A 26704-nucleotide genomic window follows, 5' to 3' on the forward strand; every position below is an offset into this window, starting at 1 on the left:
CATTCGTAGAATTCTTGGACATGTAGGGCGTTCCGTATACATATCCACAACCATGGGAAATGATTACCCAGAACTGATGTGGGAACGTCAATGAAAAGTCCTTGAATCATTCAATCATCACGGTTTGATTGTTTACTTGCCGCGATCACTGCACTGTACATGTGTTGTCAATATGTAGCGATCTAGCTCGCCATATACTGTATACACATGTACAGAAAAGCGAAGGCGGGCAGCGAGCTGAAATGTATGTGTACTGGATGGACAGAGGTCAAAACACACCAGTCCGAAGCTTGCTTTGTAAGTTCGATGTAAACGACAACTGATAGGGAATCTTTGAAATATTGTTGTGGTATTTTGGTAGATTTTTTGTGTAAAATATCAACAAAATCAAAGATCGCTTGAAGAAAAATTAACATGCATTGGAAATGTTTCTAGGAAGCTTATGTCATTTAAGCGAGGTTCCCGATTATCAGATGCCCGATTATGCAATGAATACTGTACCAGAATTCTCATACATAACATGCAAATCCAGTCACATTGTACGTACATGTACACTATGTACCAGTACTCAGCTGCTCATTAATTGAGTGGCCCCACTGAGTACTATAAAACATGATATATTCGCGGCGCAAAATTTTTGCGAATTGGAGGCGACGGCCTTTTTCGTGGCATGAAATTTTCGCGAATTGCCACTGGCATTCAATGCATGTATAGTGTCAGCAAGAAATTTTGCGTGCATTTTAATTTTGCGAATCTTGGCTTTCACGAACTTCGCAAAATTAAAATGCACGCGAACATTCCTCATTTCACAGTATCACACACATCATTTCTCCTTGTTTTTTTATGCCTCCGCCACGAAGTTTTTCGGGTTGTCCGTCCGTCCTTCCATCCGTCCGTCCTTCTGTCCATCCGTAATTAATTTTGTTGACAGCGTAACTAAAAAACATTTTGAGGTATCCTAATGAAACTTGGCGTGTATGTGTATTAGGGGGTGAAGTTGTGCTTATCAACTTTTGGGTGCACATGCTCAAGGTCAAAGGTCAAAAGGTCAAATACGTAAAATTTCACTATTTCCACCATATCTATGCAATGCTTGAAGATATTTTCTTGAAACTTAGTGTATACATGTTTTACCCAATTAAAATTCTCTGGTGAAAGTTTGGGGTCATTAAGTCAAAGTTCAAAGGTCAAAAGGTCAAGTAAAAATATTAAAACTTCACTTTTTTCTCCGTACCTTGGAAATTGTTTAAGGTATCTTCATGGAACATAGTATATAATATACATGTACAGTACTGTACTGACTGGCAGTGATTATCTAGAGAATTTAGGGTTCATGGGGTCAAAGGTCAGGGGTCAAAGGTCAAGGGCAACACTTCAAAATTTTACTATTTCCCTTATATTTATGCAATGCCAACAGGATTATTTTTCTTTTACACTTGGTGTATGCATTTATAACCTAATAGAGATTCTCTGGAAAGTTTCTTTTTTTTTTGCCTCAAATGTCAAAAGGTCAAAAAGTGCTGAACTAACTTTTTCCTCCATCTCGGAAGTGGCTCAAGTTATCTTGAAACTTACTACATATTTACAATGTATGCATGCTCTGCCTGACAGTGATTATCTTATGAATTTTAGGGTCAAAGACCAGATGAAAATGGTAACAATTTACTATTCAATACAGAAATTGCACTTTTTCTCTATACCTTGAAAATTACTCAATGCATTTAAACATATGAATGAGTCAAAGTCAAGTTAACGTCCTTGAATCCCCAAATACATGCTCTCCTATTCATACAATTAAAGCTAGGTCAAGGAAGGTGAACATTCAACACATTTGTGACAAACTTGCCAATTTTGTGAAAATGTAATCACACGTTGTCCACATGTACTATAGACCTATTAGGAGAATCATGCATTATGGCGGAGGCATACCAGTCGCCATAGCGACATTTCTAGTTTTTTTAGCTCACCTGAGCCAAAGGCTCAAGTGAGCTATTGTGATCGCCCTTCGTCCAGCGTCCGTCATGCGTCGTGCGTCGTCCGTCGTGCGTCGTCCGTCGTGCGTAAACTTTTTACATTTTCATCTTCTTCTTGAAAACCCCAGGACCGATTTTCATCAAACTTGGCAGGTAGCATCCCTAGGGGGTTAGGAACTCAATTTGTTAAAATGGGCACCATGCCCCACCCAGGGGGCCCCCAGGGGGGCCCAAACCCCCCAAAATTAAGGAATCTGTAAAAATCTTCTTCTCTAGAACCAGAAGTGATAGAGCTAAGTTAATACTATGAGTTAGTACATTGATGACTGTAGTTTCAAGTTTGTTCATGGCAGAATCAGGGGTGCCCCCCTTGGGACCCAGGGGAGGGGGGTGAGGAGGGGTCCTCATGGGGCCTAAATTGTACATAATTTTTATCTTCTTCTTTAGAACCCCATGACCCATTTTCACCAAACTTGGCAGGTAGCATCCCTAAGGGGTTAGGATCTCAATTTGTTAAAATGGGCACCATGCCCCACCCAGGGGGCCCCCTAGTTTGCAGGCGCAAACCCTTGTTGGTCGTAAAGGAGTCTGCGCCAAGACTACTACATGCACCACTTTGGCACTGTCCCATAGGCCCTGTGTTGAAGCTTCTCCCAACAAGGTAGAGGCTGCAGTGTAGTGGTGCGTGTATTAGTCTTGGTGCATGCAGACTCCTATACAACCAACAAGGGTTTGTGCCTGCAAACTAGGGGCCCCCAGGAGGCCCCAAAATGAAGGAATCTTTAAAAATCTTCTCTAGAATCAGAAGTTATAGAGCTAAGATAATACTATGAGTGAGTACATTAATCACTGTAGTTTTGAGTTTGTTCATAGGAGATCCAGGGGTGCCCCTCTTGGGGGCAGGGGTGGGGGGGGGGGGGTGGTTGGGGAGGTCCAAATGGGGGCCTGAATTGTACATTTTCATCTTCTTCCTGAAAACCTCATGATGGATTTTCGTCAAACTTGGCAGGTAGCATCCCTAGGGGGCCAGGATCTAAATTTATCAAAATGGGCACCATGCCCCACCCAGAGGGCCCCAGGGGGCCCCAATCTCCAATAATTAAGGAATCTTAAAAAATTTGGGCCCTTATTGTACATTTTCATCTTCTACTTGAGAATGCCTGGTCAAATTTTGGTAGAGCTGTGAATAATTTAGATTAGTGACTGCGTGAAAGTTGAACTTGCGATATTCAGGTGAGCGCTAGACCCGCGGGTCTCTTATTTTTTTTCAGTGCACAATGATTTTTCAGCCTAGTGACTGTACAGTGTATTATGGCTGATGTACAGTAGAGTACACGTGTAGGTTTATACTATTAGCAAAATGAATGTGAACTTTGTCCAGTTAAGTGAGTTGAGTTGTTTACCAACACACACAGGCACATTGTACGGTAACTTTTGTTTTATACATGACTTCAAAATGTACAGTACATGTATGTAACATCATGTAGCGCAATAGCAGCTTGAGCATATACTGTATCTTGCTTATCCAGCAATATCACTTTCAATTTCAATCCCGACATGGTGAGATAACGGAGGTTGGATTGTACTTAGGCTGAAGTGCAACTTAAGTAGTAGAAGTACCGTAGTATTGTCCCCAACAAATGAACAAAGCTCCAATGTATACTAGTGTTTCTTCTGCTCTTTGGTGATTCTGCGATAAATCGGATGTTCGATTTAATAATGATGCATGCTGCAGTGTTCATTTTAACATTAATCACAAAGTCAAATTATTTTTGTATAAACCTCACAAGATTTCATAATTGATACACAAAATATGTGTACAGTAGGTATTTATGTGATGCAACCCCCCCCCCCCCACCCACCCACCGAAAGAAAAGCTTCTACCTTGTACTTTTGTCAGTAGCAGGAGAAAAAATCTAGCCCAATACTGGCATCAATAAATCCACATCCACCACTGCTACAGATTTCGTACGCCACAGAAGGAAATTTCATCAGCGCAGTTGCCCCGACATGGAACATCTCTCATTCCTGTTTGGATTGCACATCCATGCACAAGAGCATGTCGCTTGGAAAACACAACTATGTCGCATTAATGCGGCCCCTTTGGGGGCAGATCAGAGATATTAAATGATATCTCAGGAATGCAGGGAAAGAACGACTGTTCCCCCACCCCTGCTACACCACACAGATGATGCTTACTCGATGCCTCATACTGATGTCAAATTTATTTACCCCCCCCCCCCCCCCCCCGCCTTCATCAAATTTTGCAGTGATTATCACAGCATCTTGTCTGCTGTGGATGAAACTGGTCTGTGATGCATCTCGTTAACTCATGTTGAATCACTACCATGTCCATGCTGGTTAGACTGTGCCCCCATCTTTGTCCAAATAGCACAAGCGTTATGTATAGCAAATTAGAAACCAGTCCTCTGGGCAATGATGGGTTATATTACACAGTACCTTGCGACATCGTAGAAGCACACATATTGTTAACTTCATTATTATCTTTAACTCAGTATTCCCCAAATCAGGAAGTTTGAATAACAGGAATGTATTAAACCAGAAAAAACAACAACATTAGAAAACTGCTCTTGAAAGGATAAATGTTTGATGCCTATTTTCACTTGTGCTGTCTTCTTACCACAAACACCAGTATAAATCGTTGTGTATCTCAAGACAGTAGTAGCAGTCATATGATCAAATGGATTAAAACTGAAACAGCAGTAACCATGATATATTATATGTAATGCATATTTTACAAACTTTTATTAGTTCTGATCGTTTACACTTATCCAGTTTGTGCATGTGAACGGCCGTTTAATACAGCAATAATCACAGTCTCATGGTATTTAGCTGAGAGATATATTACTTCCTTGAAGCTTCAGTGTATAATTGAATACATACAGCTGTACACTATCATCATTTACAAATAATTGTACTAGACTACTACCATCCATATGGAAATGATAGAATGGTGCAAAATTCCACAGAGAATACACGTAAGTCATGTTGTAGCCCCTTTGCAAATATGCAAAAATAAAAACCTTGTGAAATATTCGGCCTGAACAGTACTACGCAATACTCAATGTCATATCATTTTCTTTCTTTTTTTTTTGTTGTTGTTGTTGTAAGTATTCATTCCAGCATCGTTTGGCTGTTGCCATAATTGTATCTCTAGCTTGGTTCCAGTTCTCTTGAAATTTTCCAGACAAAACATGAAATATTTACACTAATGCTTCATGATGCCACAAACTTGCAATTGTTGTTGGGTAGAATCAGGTCTGCACTTCGACAGACTTTCTGTCAAAGTACAGTATCTCAAGTCTGTACTCTTTTAATGATTTTTACATCTCTTTTTTTATTTGTTTTGTTTGTTTTTTTAATTTTGTGCCACATGCAGAAATTCCTCGAGTACGAAGATGCCAATGATCAGGAAAAGCGCCTCCTACAGGCCAGAGTGGACCAGCTGGAGATGAGCCAGAAGCAGACGACACTGAAGCTGAAGAACTACAATGACCAGAGTGAGTAGCCCTCTGTTAACCTACAACGTACAGTGTATATACACCAGGCTTGTGTGTATACCTCTGAATAACACCTTACATCAGGCTTATGTGTATATCTTTAAATATACCTTATACCAGGCTTGTGTGTATATCTCTGAATAACACCTTACACCAGACTTGTGTGTTACCTTTGAATGATACCTTATACCAGGCTTGTGTGTATACCTCTAAATAACACCTGACACATCAGACTTGTGTATGGAACCCAAGAAGTACAGTTGTACGGGGTGTGTACAACCCCTCTTGGCAAGCAGTGGTCTTTGCCTTTGCGTCCAGAGGGATATCATACTTTCTCCCTTTATTTTTAAAATCCCCTTTTCTCTTTTCTATATATCTGAGTTTATTTATAGTAATGTACACTATAGCAAGTCTGGTTTTTGCTCATCTAGACTTCCCAACAATTGCATGAGTGGTTGAATTTGCAATTGTGAGTAGACATTGTAGCAATGTACATGTACAGTTACAAGTGTGCATACGATGTCGCATTCATGTCCAGATCAGAGTTCATATCTCCCAACTTGCAAAATTCTTGAAAATTAAACCCTGGCTTAAAAACATGCATCACTTGGTAAATGGCATGATATGTGTGTGTATGTGTGTGTGTGTGTTTGTGTGTGTTTGTATAATGTGTGATGCAAAGTCATCACATTCCACTGTCAAAATCAAAAGTGAGACCAGTATTAAAATGTGCAGTATTAAATCTCGCATATACAGTTTGTCAAGAGAATTTCATCCAAAAAAGCCTGTGTGTAATGAGGTTCTGTTCTCACATGTCATTATTAAAGGACAAGTTCACCTTCATAAACATAAGGATTGAGAGAATGTAGCAATATTAGCAGAACACATCATTGAAAGTTTGAGAAAATCGGACAATCCGTTCAAAAGTTATGAATTTTTGAAGTTTTAATGCAGTAACCACTGAATGAGAAGACTACTGCATTGTATGAATAACTTACAATGTAGATGTCACATGCGTACAACAATATAAGGAAAATACAAAGAGAATTTCACAAAATTTCATCTTTTGAAAAAAGTACACATTCCCTTGACTCGTTACCGACATTTATGTTAGGGGTAATATCATTCCCCCTGCCTTTAGAAAGAGGCAAGTCAAGTGCTCTTTTATTATGCGAAAAAAGTGAAAATATGGGCAATTCCGTAAAATAGTGAACCTCAACGTCAAAATTTCAAAATCGTCAAATCACTGCAAGTAACATACCATATCAATCGTCAGAGATTATATCTTCAGGGAATTTTGTTGATTTCAATTTGTTATGCGTATTGTAAGAATTATGGGTATTGAAGTAAGAGGCTAATTTTCCTCTCATTTTGAGTTAAAAATTTGCCAAAATATACTTTTGATTTATCTCCTAAAAATTTCAAACCTACACAACATTTATATCTTGCCAATAAGGTTAACAGGTATACTTTTCATTTATTAATCCAAGAAAACTCCAAGGCTTTTCATTTTTTAATGACAGTTTTCCCCGGTTCGACCACTTTGGTGATGTACGTCCGACACCGTAAACATACATTTTTTAATATTCACATTAATCTGAAGCGAGATAAATCATATCACTTAGGATGCAAAGCACATTTGTCATAGGCAATCTAACCATCATCAAAGGTCACTTGTATGGTTTGTAAAAACTGAGATATTGTGGTGTTGGACGTACACTTTGAATGTACGTCCGACACAGTGTACGTCCGACACCAAATTGTCTCTCCCGTAACTCCAACAATTTCATTTAATCAGACATGGCACAGCTAAGTTTTAACTTTTCTTTATTATTGGATATTCTACTGATAGATTCATCATGAAATCAAAGCAAATGATCACACTGTATAAATCTTATGTGGAATTTTAGAACAATCAAAGTAGAAAACAGATCTGGAGCATGCAGTTCTATACAGTTACCGCATGCCTGGCAACAAGGGTCTGTGCTGCTAAAAATAGATTAAGCTGAACTAGGTTACTTTGATTTTTTAATACTGTAGTACCCTAATTAAGGGCACAGTATTCAACAAGAAGCAGAATACAGCATCTTATTTGCAGAGAAGCTTGAATTGTTGAAGCAAATTTTTGGAAAATGATACAGAAATATTGTTACTGCCAGCTGGCCCCTTAAATCCAGCTCATTTTTTTTTCTAAGTTTGATGGAGATTTGAAAATGATTCATTACAGTGCTCTATTCTGTAAAAGACAAGTTCATCTTCATTTACATGTAGATTGAGTGAAATCAGCAATATTAGTTGAACACATCAGTACAAGTTTGAGGAAAATCGGGCAATCCATTCAAAAGTTATGGATTTTTGAAGGTTCTACACAGTCACAGCTGGATGAGAAGACTACTTCAGGTTATGATGTTACATGGCTAAAACAAGGAAAATATAAAGAGAATGTCACAAAATCTCTCTCTTTTTTTTAAACAGTACACATTCCCATGACTTGTCACTGATCACACATTAAAGGGATGATAGTTTTGGTTGAGAGGGTGGAGTAAGATTTTAACTTTTTGAGAGATGGGTAATTAGAAACCACTTATGAAATATTAAAGAGCATACAAATCTGAGAGAAATTTTATTTGATGAAAATTGGTTTTTAAATGGCGGAGATTTTATATAAAAAATGAAATAAAAGAAAGTGGTCCACCTAAAAGGTGAGTCCCACCTTTTATTTCAAAACCAATTTTCATCAGATAAAGTTTTTTCATAGACTTGTACAGTATGCTCTTTTATATTTCAAGGGGTTTCTCATTATCTCTCTCTCTCACACACACAAACACAAATGGAAACCAAAACCCTATCTCAACCAAAACTATACTATCCCTTTAAGGGTAACATTATTCCCCCTGACTTCTGAAAAAGACAAGTCAAATGCTCTTTTTTATTATGAGAGAAAGGTGAAAATAGATTAATTTACTTTAATTTTCTCTTTTATTAACTCGTTACACATCACAAGTTGTAGTAGTCTTCTCATCCAGTGATGGCGGCATTGGCACTTCAAACCTTCATAACTTTTGAATGGATTTTCTGATTTTCATCAAACTTTCACTGATATGTATTGTATCAATATTGCTGCATTCTCTCAATTCACATGACTGTAGAGAAGGTGAACTGGTCCTTTGGTAGTGCTGAGTGCTGGTGCCCTTGAAACACAGACTGATATATGTAGGTTAATACACGTTATATTTTGTAACTATCCGCTATTAAAATTTGGCCTATTGATTATTAAATCGATATATAGTATATGCATAAATGTTATTGGTCAGGAAAGAAAAGGACATGATGCACTAATTAATTATCATATCAATATCTTTTTCTTCACGATTGGTGTAAATGAAGAGCATGTGCGCAATGTTACAAAAATGTGTCAATAAAGATTGACATTTGCATAATTATACTCAGCCTTGTTCTTATAATTCTTCATACACTAATAGTTTGTTTTTAGACCACATGTAACCTTTCAAGTAGGTATAATGTAATAATTGCATATTCTGGAAATTCTTTCACATTTACTAACTTAGATTATCTTAATTTTGAACAAATATGGAGATTGAAATCTTACATGTATGTACAATATATCTGTGTACACACTTCAGTGATCTGGTTGCAAATTCAAATACTGCTCTAAACTGAGTTTTATCATTCGTTGGACTATTATAAAGGAAGCGTTTGTTAATCTCTCCTATAGATAGGCTAAACAGTTATTTCTATAAAATGCCAACATCACATTGATCGTGCAGTATCTCTATTACATTGAATAGTATATACTTACATTATGTTTTCCAGCAATTTCTTGAATTTACATTTTTAGAGTTCAGAATAAATTGAAATAATTTTCGGAAGCCTGGATAAGTAGAATTTGTCTGTACATGGAGTTTAGCTTTAGAGGTCTTTGCATGTTCTATACAGTATGTATAGTACATAATGTACATTATGTGATTACATTCAGTGACATTGATCCCAAATACATTTTACTGCTATTGTTGTATTTGGGCATTTTAAACATAAATGGTCAGAAGCTTTATTTTGAATGCTGTGCTCTAATTTTTATTTGATATAGATTTTGCAGTTAGTTTGATATCAAATTAGACTGATCCTCTTGTTCCATGATGTTTTGATCATAGTTACTCATTGATAATGCCCGTAAATTTTTGAAATTGTGGATTTTTAAAACTTTTGGGGGGGTATTTAGATCAATGTGCATTTGGAAAAAGAAGTAAGAATTAACAAATAGAAGAGTTAATCATTGCTTTTGAATGTATTCAACTGATTATGTGTTAAAATGCTTTGGATAAAAGGAAAATTTGATCAATTTTTCCACAAAATAAAAAATTACATTTTGGTGTTGGACGTACACTTCTGATTTTCTCAATTTTGTGCACTGGTTGAAATTAAGATAGTAAATTCCTGTGAATGTTAAACATATAAGTCTGCATAGAATATTACCTCATGTGTCTGAAATATGAATCATTACTCAAATATTCTTTGTACTTTAGAAAATACAGAGTGCCAGATTGGTGTCGGACGTACCGTCTGAAAATTTCACACGGGTACGTCCGACACCGTAAAATGTACGTCCGACACCGACAAACTTTGATGATTTACACAACTTTCAGAACAGCTTTAGACATAATGCTGGTATGTGTTATAAAACTCAATCCTTCATTCAACCAAAACTGGTATCAGTTCTACTATAAGCCCTCACACATCACAGAGTTTTGACCATGAATCTTCACGGTTGAAAAAGTCAATTCGTGCGCGTACGTCCGACACCATGGTATTTTTAGCACATTACTCCTTAATGAAACGAGGTGCCACTATAATAATAAGTGGGTTTATAGTACTAGCACCTTTACACATCTTGCACATTTAAAAACAGATATGCCCCCATTGGCAATAAAAATCCAGGCCTTCAAAGTGTCCGAAATGTACGTCCGACTTTACGGAACTGCCCCCATGTTGAATTTTCTTTACATTTTCTTTATACTGTTGTACGCATGTGACTCACAAGCTGTAGTAGTCTCCTCATCCAGCGGTTCCAACACAAAAGTTTTAAAAATTCATAACTTTTGCATCGATTGTCCAATTTTCCTCAAACTTTCACTGATGTGTTCTACTAATATTGCTGCATTCTCTCAGTCCTTATGTTTATGAAGGTGAACTTGTCCTTTAATGTTTTTTCCTTTATTTTGCCATATACACCTCTGTATATTCTTTGATGAGGCTGATTGGAGCATGTGATAATAATGCAGTATTATTCCATCAGTCATGTTACTTACATTTTACATACATGTATGTGATTCAGTGACAGATCTACATTGTAGCCCAAATGTACAGTGGTTTGTTATGCCTCCGCCACGAAGTGGTGCCGGAGGCATTATGTTTTCGGGTTGTCCGTCCGTCCGTCCGTCCGTCCGTCCTTCCGTCCGTCCGTAATGAATTTTGTGGACAAGGTAACTATCGAAACCTGTTGAGGTATCCTAATGAAACTTGGCATGTATGTGTATTAGGGGGTGAAGTTGTGCCTATCAACTTTTGGGTGCACGTGCTCAAGGTCAAAGGTCAAAAGGTCAAGGTCAAATACATAAAATTTCACTATTTCCACCATATCTATTGAATGCCTGAAGATATTTTCTTGAAACTTAGTGTATACATGTATTACCCAATTAAGATTCTCTGGTGAAAGTTTGGGTCATGAGGTCAAAGGTCAAAGGTCAAAAGGTCAGGGTCAAATACATAAAATGTCACTATTTCCACCATATCTATTGAATGCCTGAAGATATTTTCTTGAAACTTAGTGTATACATGTTTTACCCAATTAAGATTCTCTGGTGAAAGTTTGGGTCATGAGGTCAAAGGTCAAAGGTCAAAGGTCAAAAGGTCAGGGTCAAATACATAAAATTTCACTATTTCCACCATATCTATTGAATGTCTGAAGATATTTTCTTGGAACTTAGTGTATACATGTATTACCCAATTAAGATTCTCTGGTGAAAGTTTGGGTCATGAGGTCAAAGGTCAAAGGTCAAAAGGTCAAGTAGAAATATTAAAACTTCTTTTTTTCTCTGTACCTTGGAAAATTGTTCAAGGTATCTTCATGGAACATAGTATATACATGTACTGACTGGAAGTGATTATCTAGAGAATGTAGGGTTCATGGGGTCAAAGGTCAGGGGTCAAAGGTCAAGTGCAAGACTTCAAAATTTTACTATTACCCTCATATTTATACAATGCCAGCAGGGTTATTTTTTTTACACTTGGTGTATGCGTGTGTAACCTAATAGAAATTCTCTGGAAAGTTTTTTTTTTCTCTTTTTGCCTCAAAGGTCAAAAGGTCAAAGATCAATTGAAAGTGCTGAACTAACTTTTTCCTCCATATCTCGGAAGTGGCTCAAGTTACCTTGAAACTTAGTACATATTATGCATGTTCTACCTGAAAGTAATTATCTCATGAATTTTAGGGTCAAGGGCCAGATGAAAATGGTAACAATTTACTATTCAATTCAGAAATTGCACTTTTTCTCCACACCTGTACCTTGAAAATTACTCAATGCCTAAATGTATGAATGGTTCAAAGTCAAGTTAAAGTCCTTAAATCCCTAGATACATGCTCTCCTATTCATCCAAACCTACGTCGAGGAAGGTGAACATTCAACACATTTGTGACAAACTTGTCATTCCAATATTTTGCCAATTTTGTGAAAATGTAATCACACAGTGTCCACATGTACTATCTAGACCTATTGGGAAAATCATGCATTATGGCGGAGGCATACCAGTCGCCAAAGCGACATTTCTAGTTTTCATTTTATTTCTCTTTAGTATTCACTTCTCTAACAGATGCTGTTTTCAAAGTTGTATTTCCTGCAACTTACCAGTTAATGTGAAATAAGAAATTAAGATTCATTTCATATTCAAGTTTTTTTTTTTCTTTCAAATAACATCTATTCATATTCCAAATGACAAAATTAATGTCATATCATCATTCAAGTTGATACCAGTGATGAACAAAATAAAACAGATGGCATAACAAAAGCTTTTAAAAATCATGTTTCACAAAAAATGTAAAAATTTGACAAGTTTTTTCCGGGAAGAGGTATATCAGTTAAAGCCACCATGCAAGTGAGATCAAATGAAACTGAATGAAATTTATTTTTTATGACTTATAATGCTTATATTAATGTCAACTTGAAGAGTTTTGCTTTCGCTTTCGCTGCTGTTGCTGTCATACCAGATAGTCATGATGCAAAACTGAAGTTCATTATAAGCCTAACAACACCATAGCCGGAAAAGATACTTCCGCAAAGCCTTGAGATGAGACTAACCCACCCAATATAAGGCTCTTAGTGGGACAAGTGTGTATCATTCATAGCAGAGACTTCTTTAATCCATCATTGAAGGGCACAAAATTTGGTCCATAATTAATTACCTTACACACAATGCGATCCATTAGAACTGTCAGTGCCAAGGTAATTGTAGATTTGTTATCGAACATTTAATGGGCAATTCCGCAGTTAGGTGGACATGACATGAATAAAAGAGATGTGCCTCTTTATCTTACTCTTTAATCTAGGTATGAACTAATGCCATGGATGTTCATCAATCATTAAGGTCTTTCAAATTCAGTAGATTTTATTTTTCGTATTTATTGGTTTTGCGAGATCTAAAACCATCATTTAAAATGTACATGTAGGACTGGGGATGCTAAATTTTAGTTAAGTGCAAATTAGAGTGGGTTCCTTTGAAAATTTTTCCTCAGAAGTTTTGCTAAAGGGTAAAAGATGAATTCATTTAAATACTCCAGAAGTCATGTGGCATTTTGTCAATTACAAAAGGGTGAAATGACCTGCGGAATTACTCCGGACAAATGTAACATTACTCATCGTAACGTTACTAACCATGCTTTTTGGAGTCTAGCTAATAAATTATCTGTCAAACTGTTAAAAATATTTGCATGAACATTTGTCATGATGCAATAATTGAAATTAATGCAACACTTTGTTTGAAGTAACTTGAATTTTTACACATTTTTTGTTACAAGACATTGATTTTTTTTTTGTCATGTCTTTTTTTTTTGGTAATGTTACCAACCAGCCTTTTTAGTTGCCATAGCAATTCTAATATTTATTGGATTGTATTCATTCTTTTCCATATCATAAACGTGGGAAGGATAAACATGTTTTTAACATGATTTTGACTTGAAATGAATAAATAGTGAGTTAGTAGTAAAAATAAATATCTAAATTTGTATAAATGTAACGTTAATAACCGCGGAATTGCCCTAATACCAAATATCATACTACTTGTATTGCTGTATACTATAGAATATAGTGTATTTTGCAGCATTTTTATTTTCACACATTTTTCGAGTTGATTGGTATTCGCTGTTGATTTGTCTCCAAGGGGGGAAATCACCAAATGTTCATCTGAAAAGGAACAGTAAAAAACCTGTTCTAAGGTCCAACCTCCTGTGCCAAAATTTGACCACTCGCAAAAGCATAGGTTTCTACATTTCTAGGAGACATTCAAATTTTGGATGGCATTATAGTCGAAATTATGGGTGGCTTGCTTTACTTGTGAACATATTCCTCACGTGGTTCTCGCTTCTGCATTTACCTAACTCGCAAAATCACCTTTTAAGTCCCAATCTGTAAGATAAATTGTACATGAATGATGTTCACTGTGTGCACAGCAATTATATGTATAACATGCCATGTACTGCAGTAATCTTTTTAATAGTTGTATGTACACATGTTTGAAATACAATAATAAAATCTAATGCCAGGTGAACTGGAACCTAGAAGTAAAAGTGAACAATTGACTCCATTTTAATCCAGTAGTTAAGTCCAGTTGATCGTCAGATGTCTGTAGCGTGATTAGTAATTCTGATATCACTGACTCGTATTCAAACAGTGTATTTCATAACTGTGGATTTGTACTGATTTGATTTTTATTTGTTATTTAATTTTTTTAAAGTCATTGCAGTGACGAGAAAGTGAGGCTATGCATTTACTGCAGCAGGCCAGTAAATTTATATACTGTCTAACCTTTGTAAATTGCAGTGAAGTAAGTTCAGGTTGTTTGTTTTGTTAATACATTATCTACACATACTGGAAAACATTGCTAAATACTCAGTTTAGGTGGTTTATTTTCATACTTCTCTTGTCATACACTGTAGTGTTGTGACTAAAACAGACAATTTACACACAACAATGCATGCTACAAAATCTCTGAAAATCACCAGTTGCTCTTCTCAGACTGGATGACACTCATGTTTTGTATTGTGTGTGACAGAACTAGGCTGGTCCCAGCCAAATATACATCAACGGGCCTAGTCATATGACCACAGACTATAAAGAGATAGTAACGCTTGTTGAAGCTGCAACTTCATATTAGATGTGACTGGATGCATATTGCTTCCACGCCATGCAGAATTTTCCTGCTACCGTGCCCTACTTTGGCTAACATGTGCATTGCCTATATGCTGGTGTATTTGTTTGGTGACATTTACATTGTATTTGATTTTGCAAACCAGCTAATTTATTCTACAGTCAGCTGTCCGTCATGCCAGAAAGTGGTACATCGTACCTCCCTCAGACATGATAAAATAAAATGAAATAAAATGAAATAAAATAAGATAAAATAAAATAAAATGAAATGAAATGAAATGAAATGAAATGAAATGAAATGAAATGAAATGAAATGAAATGAAATGAAATGAAATGAAATGAAATGAAATGAAATGAAATGAAATGAAATGAAATGAAATGAAATGAAATGAAATGAAATAAAATGAAATAAGATAAAATAGAATAAGATAAAATGAAATAAAATAATGCAATATGCTCACAGATTTTGCCCATTTTCACTTGTATTTTAGTAGCATTCATTAAAAGGGAAAAAATGTAAGGTGTTTGATGAGGTTCACTCTTTGGGCAAAAGTTGCAGTGAATGACAGCAGGATGCAAATCTTTACACTGTCTGAATGTAATAGAATGTTTGGCAGTTTTGTTATATAATTCATTAAAAGTGATTACTCCTTGAATTGCAGCTAATATGGGTGCATCATACACTGTGTACCATGTCAAATATATCATAGTCTTCCTATTAGTAGTTAGTAATAGTAGTTAGTAATAGTAGTAGTAGTAGTAGTAGTAGTAGTTTTAGTATTAGTAGTAGCAACATTATTATCATATTGCCCATTTTATTACGACTTCTACCATTACTACTACTACTACATATTAATATCAGTATCATTATTATCATCAGTAGTGTTTTCAGTGCTGTGTATTATTGATAATTTTTACCTTTACTTTACTTTACTTTACCCTTATTTTTCTCTTACAGTACTTCATGGTTGTTATGGTACAATGTATGTCCTGTACATACCATATATTTTGCAAATATCTTATTTTGAAGAAAAAAAAGGACTTACAAGTATTTAATTTTGTTTTCAGTTCACTTTGTGATTGAGGACCACAGTATCAAACTGAAATTACAGTAGATACTGTAAACTATACCAGTTGTGTTATCAACGGTAATGTGTAGTGGTCAGGATTGATGCTTGTTGAAGGACTGTGGTATCTTGCAAAACTCTTATGAACACACTTGTCACAATAAGGATTCATATCAATGTTTTTCAGGTGAATACATTAGGTAAAAGAGAAGGATAGCATAGAAGAACAAGTGATAAATGCACAGGCTTTATGTACAGTTGTATAATGTATGATACACCTTGTACGTAAGTGTATATTAAATGCCAGAGGGGCATTTCAGGGCAGTTCCATATCACAGCCTCTCAACTTTCCAGAGAAAATGTGCACGCCATCATGGGATTTGTGTGATGAATCATGAGTAGTTCACTGAAGGATGCAGGGCTGAGGCAGGGAGAATACAGGAACGTTGTGAGACGCAAGTACTGCACGCTGTCATCGCTAATATTCCCATGCCACATACACTTTGTATGCAGGCCGCACTGTGTTTCCTACCTTCACCGATGTGTGAAGTCTATATTATGATCCTCATTTGAAATCTAATGGAGAGAATACCCGGGCACCAGGAGGCTAAAGGAGGAGGTTGGGTTTCACGAATACAGAGGATTGTTTTTGCATAGAAGTATTGTTGTGTGCCGTTCCAAATATGTAAAATGTAAAGGATGATGATTACTTTTGTTGTTGTTGTGGGGGGGGGGGGGAGTTGTTGAGTATTTTCAGTATGTGTTCGTCTTTCTTTGTGCCACTGCTATTATTACGAGTGGTTCAGCTCAGTCTGTGGTGCTACCACAGCCTGGCACTTACTTGTACAGAGAGCACCGGTAAACACATACGTTGTAACAAAAATTTGCACACACTTTCCGCAAAGCATAATCTTCTTTGTGTAACGTGTCTTTCTTGATACTAATTATGCATTATTGATAATACCAGAGAGGACAATTAAGAGGCAATAAAGGCATTTGGCTTTGTGTTCCACGTTTATTGTATCACTACCATGAACTGGGTACAGCTCATTTGGTAGTGCCATTGCCTATAAGAAGTTGTTAACACTAACAGGTACACTGTCCTGTAGAGTGAAGATGTCAAAACATAAAATAAAATATAATGAATAAAAGGCTGCCCCAGCTTGTAGTAAACGTACTGATCTCCCTCACACAGCATAAAGAATGAAGAACAGTTTCTGCTCTAGGGTTCACTCCAGGTGTATGCATGAATGTGGCAGTATGTGCATGATGCATGTACAGGTAGGGGTCTGCAAATAGACACATGGAAACGTGCGATGGAGCTAATGCAGGCACGATTTACAAAGGAGGAGGGATATTTGTAGCCGTGTTAGCCTGACTTCCAGGCTGCGACCTATTTTCCTCCCACCCTCATACTCACAGTCTTGAACAAAGGCTATTGTTGACACCATATGGGGGCATGGCAATGATGGCTTTGGCAATCATGTCCAACACATCACTAACCACCTTGCAATGAGGACATGTGTAGGGAACGTCACGCCCCTTGATTACCCTCATTCCACCCAGGAAACAAGAGAAGGGGGGGGGGGGGGTGCAGCTAAATATAGAGGCATCCTTGGGAAGTTGGTAGATGCATCCATGCTGTACTGATAGAGAAGAAGAAGGAAACAGACTGAAAAGAGACATTTTAATAGCAATGATCTAGACCCATTTGATGGAAAGAAAAAACAAAACAAAAACAAAGCTTGATGATGCAAGTTGGGTTATCAAGGGAGTCATTCAGGCATCATAGGTCGGTGGTAATGAGGCGTGCATTGTATGTGAAAATGTCACGAATACAATGGACCCACATGTCCTATATAGTATGTAGCAACCTCCTGAAGTTTTCCCATTGAAGAGTCTTGTGTATGTGGCGAACATATGGTCACATCCGGAGCCATGATGGCATGGAGTGACTCTGCCGGAGGGACTCCACTAGAACAGCTGTCATCTTGTTTTTGTTTTTCTCTTTTGTTTTTTACCTACACACTAAAATATCTGGTATCACACATTCACACACAATTGATGGAGCAAAGATATTGGACATGCACACACAAATTAACTACACACACACAAGGCACTACCACTAAATGTCAAGGCCTCAGTATACAATGTAACAACACAACTGTCTTCAAAGACATTTTTTTTTTTATAATTCATATCAATTCTTTAAATGTTTGGTGATAACACAAATATTGATCTTCCGATGTTCATTCATTCAGCGCTTTCATTCTATTTAGTCATGGCACTAACATCAGCCATGACTGTTTTTTAGTTAGTCTGTTAAATGTCATATTGGATGTAAGTGAGCTACTGTATACTCCACATACCTAATGGATACCAAAGTATGAACAGGGAGGTGTGCTCTCACCTCCCTGCATTGTACCTGTATTAAAAGCTATTTAGCATTCAGGTTTAGATTTCATGAGTAGGCCTACAGTGTTATACGCAGTATTTTTAACGATGTATTGTGAATGAGATTTGAATAAATTGGAAAAAAAGTTTGATAAACAGATCTTATTCATTGTCTTGAAGAAGTCTTTATGAATCTGACAATATTCATACATTGTATGCAGTTTACCTTCACTCATGTGATACACCATACATTGTGCCTTCTGCCAGACATTGTGAAACTCCTTCTGCCAGACATTGTGAAACTCAAGGATGCACTGATATAAATAGGAACATCTACATGTATGTGTTGAATTATGAACCTGCCCTGAATTGGTGGTGTTTATGTGTTAGAGGCTTTTGCTGTACAATACAGAGGCAGTGGGTCTGTATTCAGGATATTTCAGTATAAAGTAAAGTATGAATAAATTATATCATAATCAATAAGAAATACTTCAATAATATTTATGGCTGTAATATGATGTAAACATCAACAAACAAGAGCACTTTTTTTTTTTTTTTGTAGAAAATAAATCCAGCAAGCTGCAAAAAAGAAAGAAGGAAAGATACAATGTATTGTAAGAAAACTCAACGTGTTCTTTGCATGCCCGATATTCATTTTGAATTTAATGTTTGGAACACATTCAGAATATGAGATTTTAATTTTGTGAGGGATTCGTGTGTGCGTAATAGAATATCTGCTCTGTTGAGTTTTCTTGGGTTGTTGATGATACACAATTTTTCATACTTGCAGTAAACACAGCATTCACAGAGAGGCTTGCCATACAAAAATGTGTTAATTGTCATTAGATGACATGTTTGACGTCAAACGCAGATTTTGAAGTGAAGACGGCTTCCAAACTACATTTACACAATTACAGGTTCATACATGTAAATGCACATGGTGCCATGTTCCTTTATAGATTTCCAACTCCATCACAAGATCAGCGAGATAAAATTGAATAAGATGCCAGTAGTGTGTCAGAGAAATCACAATTCTGTGGCCAATGGTAGCATGAAGGAATTTTTGGTTATGAAAGATGGGTTTCAGACATTGAAAAGAGCTTGCGTGTAAACCTGCTTAGCCACATACTTTATGCTTATCGGATTATTTAGTCAGTCTGAGAGCAAACTTGAGGCATGTTTGTTCCTAAACAAGTGTCTCAGTGACCTATTCGTTGAAGAGATATGTTTTCCACTTGAGTTCTGCTACATGTAGGTTCTGGATGCATGTTAGCAGTCTGGCTTTATTAGTGACCTCCATAATGTGCTGAGGTAGAGGTATACACAGTACATATAGTTTGAGCTTGATCTCGTAAACACTTAAGGGCCATGTATCTACTCTCACATGGAAGCATACAACATTGTACTAACAGTTGCATGTTTGAGTGACAGGCCTGGAGTTCATGATGTCAGTAATGCTGTATGGAATGTCATTTTGAATTACATTAGCTGTCAGCGGGGAGACTAATTTTGGTGTGAACACTCTGTGATTCAAAACACTTTCATAGAGAGTATGATTACAAAGAAGTTCTTTTGAAAGTCTGAAGCCCCCTCAGAGTCACGTGGGAGAAATGATGCAGATGGGTACAAGGGGCTTCAAATATGCAAGGTCACAGTCCTTTCTGTTGTGTTCATTATTTTTCTCTTCAACTCTGTGCTTTTTGTTGACATCTTTCTGAAAGTGCATCAAAGAATATTGTGTTAAGTTGGCATGAAACACATCTTTTCATCCATAAGACCCCATTTAAATGACAGGGAGAAAGTACATTCCTGATATTTGCTATTATTTCTTCATCATTAGGCCGAGTGCCTGTACTTTTCAAGGGGAACTACCCTACAGGGAAAGGTGATGTTTGGAATGAAATTAATGACCTTTAGGCATCAGATCTGCAAAAGCAATGATCCAGCTATGAGGGTCTTGTGGTATTATACAAATTTTCTCTCACATTCTTTTTTGTCCTTTTTTTTCTTGCTTTTCTTATCATGTCTTGTACTTGATATTTGACTTTATTCTGATGATTTATCATTTCCTCCTTTACATGTAGTTGGTATCCAATGTAGCTCCTTCAAGTGATATTATTCATCTTTGTTATATATTTCTTTCTATCTTTCTACCTCCTCTCCACTCTCTTCCTTACTTTTTCCCTTTCCTCGCTCACACAGTCACCCTTTCAGCTGCCCCTTTCTTCTTTGTCCATGTGTCGCCTCTCTTGACCTCATTTTTTTTTCTGTGAAAATTATTTTACCAGGGGATATTAAAGCAAGAAGGACATTATGTGTATTTAATGATGTCCTTGATGCTACTCCAATCATCTGCATGATTGTCGAGATTGCCTCCTCTTCTTCTATCAGACATGCAAACTCCAGCGCTCTTTCCATCCTCCCTCCCCCCACCCCCCTCAATGTCCATCCACAGCACTCTCCCCTCAATGTCCATCCACAACACTCTCCTCTCTCTCTCTCTCTATCTTTTTCGTCACTGGATATTCAAAAACGAGAAATATTTTGTGACATTCTGGATGTTACTTCCATCATCTGCGTCACTGTCTATTCTCCCTCTTCCATCACACACACATACAATATATACATGTACATGCACACACACAAACACACATATCTATACGCACACGTATACATATATGCACACATATATATACAACATATAATGTAGTAAACACACACACACACACACACGCACACACACACACACACACACACACCTAATCTCTCTTTCTGTCCCTCCTGTCTTTCCCTTTTATTGCATGTTTATTTCTAACACTCTCCTGTTTTACTTTCTCCACTGGATGAACAAGAAATATTATATACAGCTGTAACATTATACTGTGTAGATACCACTTCCATCATCTGCATATTGCTATCTATTCCACTTATGACACACACATACACACACACGCACACATGCACACGCACACTCAAACACGAATACACAAATACACACACATACAAATATACATGTACGCACAATATGTTATAAACATACACACACACACACACACACACACACACGTCTATTTTTCTGTCTCTCCTTCTGTCTTTCCCTCCATCTCCATCTCTGACACTCTCCTCTCTCACTTTCTCCATCTCTGACACTCTCCTCTCTCACTTTCTCCATACTATGTCCACTCATCTCACGTCAGAGAGGATGGTGTGACTATTATGTGCATACATGTGCATCTCGCTGTCATTATCTCCCGAGTTCGGTCGCATCTCGTTCTCTGTGCTTTGCTCTCAAAGCGTTCATCTTCCTTCCTGCATGGGCTGCAGGTGGTGTTGTGTAGGCAGCGCTGCACGCTTCTGCGCCTCCTCCCCGCCGTGTGCACACTCCGCACCACCCTCCCCCCAGCTCTTCACGCGGCCGCCTCACCGTGTTGCATAATGTATGAATGTGTCGTCATCTGGGCTTTGTGCCTGGTGTCAGCCTCATTTGAGATGGCCACAGGTTGATGATAGGAGAGAGTGTGAGTGTGAGTGGCTAAACATGAGATGCTGTATCATTGCCAATCAGCCCAGAAGTGAGAATATTTTGCTGTATGATCCCTCATCCACTTAAAGACAATGCTAAAAGAGTCTTCCAAGACTGCATGCATGTGAGAATACAGATTAATCATAGTATTTGCCACCATATGGTCATAACAGTCACATACAGTATTGTACACTCGGGAACAGGACTGCTGATGCATTGATCTTTATTGGTTTGAAACTGGGCTATTTGTGCATGTTTGTTATTCTTAGAACTGCATTAATGGTGTGTGGTTAGTGTCAGTATAATTCAAGTTAAATTCTGATGAATTATACAGTGCCACAAATGTTAAATTCTTTTTCTTATCCCTATACATTCATGAGTGTGATGACTGTAGTAATATTAAAGAGGTAGCTGTGTGGATATTGACATAGTCCTGAGGAAATAAATAAGATTAGGTAATGAAATAGTATGCTGCTGGTGGCAATGATTATGATTATGATTATGATTATGATTATGATTATGATTATGATTGTGATTGTGATTGTGATTGTGATTTTCAGTGTGATTGTGATTGTGATAGTGATAGTGATTGTGATTGTGATTGTGATTGTGATTGTGATTGTGATAGTGATTGTGATTGTGATTGTGATTGTGATTGTGATTGTGATTACGATTATAGTAGAAGGTCTCCAGTGGTTAGTGCTGACCATGTCAATATTTGTGACTAGTGTGACACTCCTACAGTAGCAGTAGTAGAAGTAGTAATCATAATAAATATGAATGATGGTGCTGATGATAGTACATACAAACACAGAACTTTGTATGATGATGAGTATGAAATTGATGCTAACAATGACAATAAACAATATCAGTAATTATACTGATGATAGTGATAATGATAATCATAAGCCTAGAAATGAAAAACTTAATTAGAGTTGTACATTAAATATTGAGATAAGATTAATGCTAAAGATGACAGTGGTAGATATATGAAATGAAGTTGTGGGTTATCACAAAAGTGAATGTCTAATTTCATGCCAGAAGCAAGTCTTACATTAATCTGATCCAATTCTTAATAATATAACAATATGCTTCATTCATTTAGCATGATGTACTGGGCTGATACTATTTGCTTACTATTTCAAGTCAGCATGTGTTTGAGATATTTTGAGAGAGGTTGTAGTTGCTTCAGTGGTGAATATTTGCTGTAATTCTTTGAATTCATGAACAAGTTGTATTGGAGATTTTACCTGGTATTACAATTTTCCACAGATATACATTTTACATTGTAGTATGTGCCATATCACATAAGAATATCAGAAAAGCATTTCTTTCGTACATGTTCATGAAGTTAGAAAACTTCTGAAAAATCGTGCATGCCATTCTCTAAAGAAAAAAAGAGAAATTATGTGATTTATTATCATTCCTTTGAATGAGTGTGTTGCCTATAAAACATGTATTAGTCAAACCAGGGAGGTGAAGAGAGATCTCTTCCCACCTCCCTGATCGAACAGGGTGAAAAGCATTGAGACTTGCATGAAACAGATTAGTACACATACTGTAGTCATAGATATGCTTTATAAGCCTACATGTTCCCTGATGATAGAAAGTATAAATTCAACTGCTCTTTGAATGTCCATTCCTCTTGTTGGAATTGGATTGCAATATGCCAGACCTGTCTGGCAGTCAAAGCTTTATCGGGGTCAGTCATGGCCAATCTTGGTCAAGCTGTTTGGTCGCCTTTGATAAGCTCAGCGAAGGAAATACACGAGCTGGAAATTTGACCACGTTCACGATGATCTTCGGCGATACCACTCCCAGTGAAACATATGGGATTCAGCTGTATCAATGCACAGCATTTCGTTAGGGAGGTTGCATTAAAGTACAATTCTACACCATTTTTTTAGTTGACCTTATTAGATAAAAAGAGCAAAACCAGATGAACAAAATGGTGTATTAAAGTGTTCTTAAAATGGGACATGTGGTCATAAAGCTGGATATATGGAATTTGAAAGTTGAACATGTTTTGTATGACATGGTGAATTAAGGAGTGACCAGTTACAGTAATTGGAGGAAGTGATGTCTGGTGTTAAATACCTTACAAGTCTCCTGTACACAAGTATTCATTTTTCCAGGGCTCAACATTTGAGGTGGCCTGGTGGCCCAAGGCCACTAAAAATTGATGTCAGACCACCAAATTTCCAAAAATGTTATCAGTCATATTCATGGCCAGCCAACAAGCAAATTTTGTCTGTGAAGGATCCTTATTGTACTAGTAGTAGACAGAACCAGCCAGGAACAGTGGGCAAATCAAGAGATAGACCGAGATTGCTATCATTTTGACCATGTTTAATAGACTTACTGTACAGATCGATTTGATTCTGCATGAGCACAGGTCCATGCAACAGTGCAGCCTTGAATACTTGGTGTGTTTCCCTTTAAGCACTACGAGACATGTGGTGAAAAGCCAGGTGACCACATTAGGTTTGACATTGTGCAGCCAGCAAGGTTCACATGTAATTGCTGTTGATTATTATGAAAGAAATTACATTAAATACACCTGATTCACCAAGCACTACAGTGTTGTGGCTAATTACAGGAGCAATGCAAAAAAAGTACTGCTGCCGGCCACTCTGCAACCTTCTTCCTGCAGAAGTCCCAGAGGTTCAAGATGGCATGTGTGGCAGGGAAATGAAAGGGAAATTGATTTGATTACTTGAGAATTATCTTGTCAAACCAGGCTCAGAGTATAGCTGTAAAAACAAGTTGGATGTAGCATGAAAGAGGAAAGAGAGAAAAAGCCCTTCCATCCATTTCCAGCTGTTTGTTATTCATATCACATTCATTGAAGAAAGGCAGATGCCTGTTGCACTTTTCACTTTCTTTTTTATTTTCTTATGCACACTGTTTCTGAGTAAAAAATGCTTGAAATGAAAGTTGGCCTTTAATTTTCATATGAAGAAATTTGTCACATAACTTGAGTGTTTTGTAAAATGAATTTGTGTAATGTGATACATGAGCAAATTTTTAAAAGGTAACAAACATTTGTCTGCAGATTGAGTACCAGTACAAATGTTCATCAGTTCCAGTTTGAAAACACAAAAACAAAACAAAGCAATTGAAGAGTGTGTCTCAATGTGAGGATACACTATGTACACTGTAGTAGCTCAAAGATAACACAAATTTTGGTGATGAAAGCTCTTTATATTTACTGATTGCAATATTCAAAGGCATTTCATGGTCATTCATGAAAGAATCAACAGAAAATCATTGGTATGGAGTAAATGAAAGAATCATATCGTAAATGATACTTGGCATGAAGCTACCATTCTTTATTCTAGACTGATTACTTAAATCACAAAGATCATTTTCTAGGAGTTTGAATGTCTTTTTTCTACCTAACAGGCAGCAGTTTGACTGATCAATACACAGATAAGATTGCTTGATCTTTGTATCGTATCTCCTCTCCCACAGTCAATGCGCATTTCATCGCGAGCATCCTGAACAAAAATTCTATTTACATTATGATATTATTCAGGCTTTGACCTCTGTGTATGTACCAACTGTTGTCAGCTGTTTTCTGACAAGTGATTGTTTTGCAGTCCATTCTTTTTTATTTGATTTCATGAATTATATGTAATTTGAAGCAATAGCATAGTATCATGTACAACTTTATGCTACAAAGCATTGTACAGTATGTCAACAACAACAACAAAAAAATTACAATCCACTTCTCGCACTGATAGTATCACCCAATATGACTAAACCATCTGAATGCTACTTCAGAGTACAGTCTTAAAATATAACATCTTAGCTCTATTTTGCAGAAAACCCCATTCAATTTGGTTAAGCAGTTACAGAGAAATGTGGATTGTGTACATAGCATGTCATAAGTCTGATTCTTCCAAGTTTAGCACTGGGATGCTCTTGAAAGTGCAAATTAATGTGTGAACACAATAGACAGAACTTGGAGGGAAGAGACTTCTGACATGCTCTACAAAATTCCTCATTTCTCTTTGACCACTGAAGCAAATCGAATGGGGTTTTCTGTAAGATGTGGGCAATGAGTTATAGTTTCATACCCTGAAATTGCATTTAGATTGATCCACTATTTCCAAAGCTACCGTTGCGGAGGGCACTGTTGTAATTTTTTTGGGACTATACGGTATATTGCCCATTGTCAGTTGACAGAAAAGCTGTCACAGTATGGTGTCTGTTGGAGACCTGTGCTTCACGCTCACTGCAATCACTTGTCCCACACAATCCCAAAATATTTCAGGAATTCTCTCATTGTAATGTTGACACTCTGAATACAAATAGATTGATACACTTCAGTATATTTGGGAGCATTATGAAGTGTTGAACAAAAACAGTAACAACAGCAGACAAAGAAAAAGTAACCTAAAAACAAATAAAACAAAACAAAAAATGCGGAGGAGGAAAAGAAGTTGGTGCCCATATCACACTCATTGACAAATATTGGAGTGCCAGCACAGTGAGAATGGATGGTGACTTGCCTGTTAAGACTCGACAGGATGGTATTGTAATACCAGTCGTTGGAGTTGGCTTGAATGGAGTCGATGGACTGTGAGATGTTTAGGTGTGGGAGCATAGAGCGATTTGTCTTTGTATGGAATTGTACCAAGGTGATGACATGGCATTGTATTTGCCCGCTGTCATACCGTATCAAGGCAGAAAATGTCACTTCTCCCACTCCCATGTGTGGCGTATAACACTTACACATACTTTCATCATTCACATAAGGCAGTTTGTAGATAGAGATTATCGT

General features: G+C 37.0%; 1 protein-coding gene across 1 annotated transcript in view; it reads left to right on the forward strand.

The window, feature by feature from the left end:
- Window positions 1-26704, forward strand: part of LOC140235151 (C-Jun-amino-terminal kinase-interacting protein 4-like) — a 104955-nt gene that overhangs the window by 7149 nt on the left and 71102 nt on the right. Inside the window, exon 2 of the mRNA XM_072315187.1 lies at window positions 5374-5494. Coding sequence (XP_072171288.1) covers window positions 5374-5494 — 121 coding nt within the window. The remainder of the gene's footprint in view (window positions 1-5373; window positions 5495-26704) is intronic.

Source organism: Diadema setosum, chromosome 11, assembly GCF_964275005.1.
Source record: "Diadema setosum chromosome 11, eeDiaSeto1, whole genome shotgun sequence".
Taxonomy (NCBI): domain Eukaryota; kingdom Metazoa; phylum Echinodermata; class Echinoidea; order Diadematoida; family Diadematidae; genus Diadema; species Diadema setosum.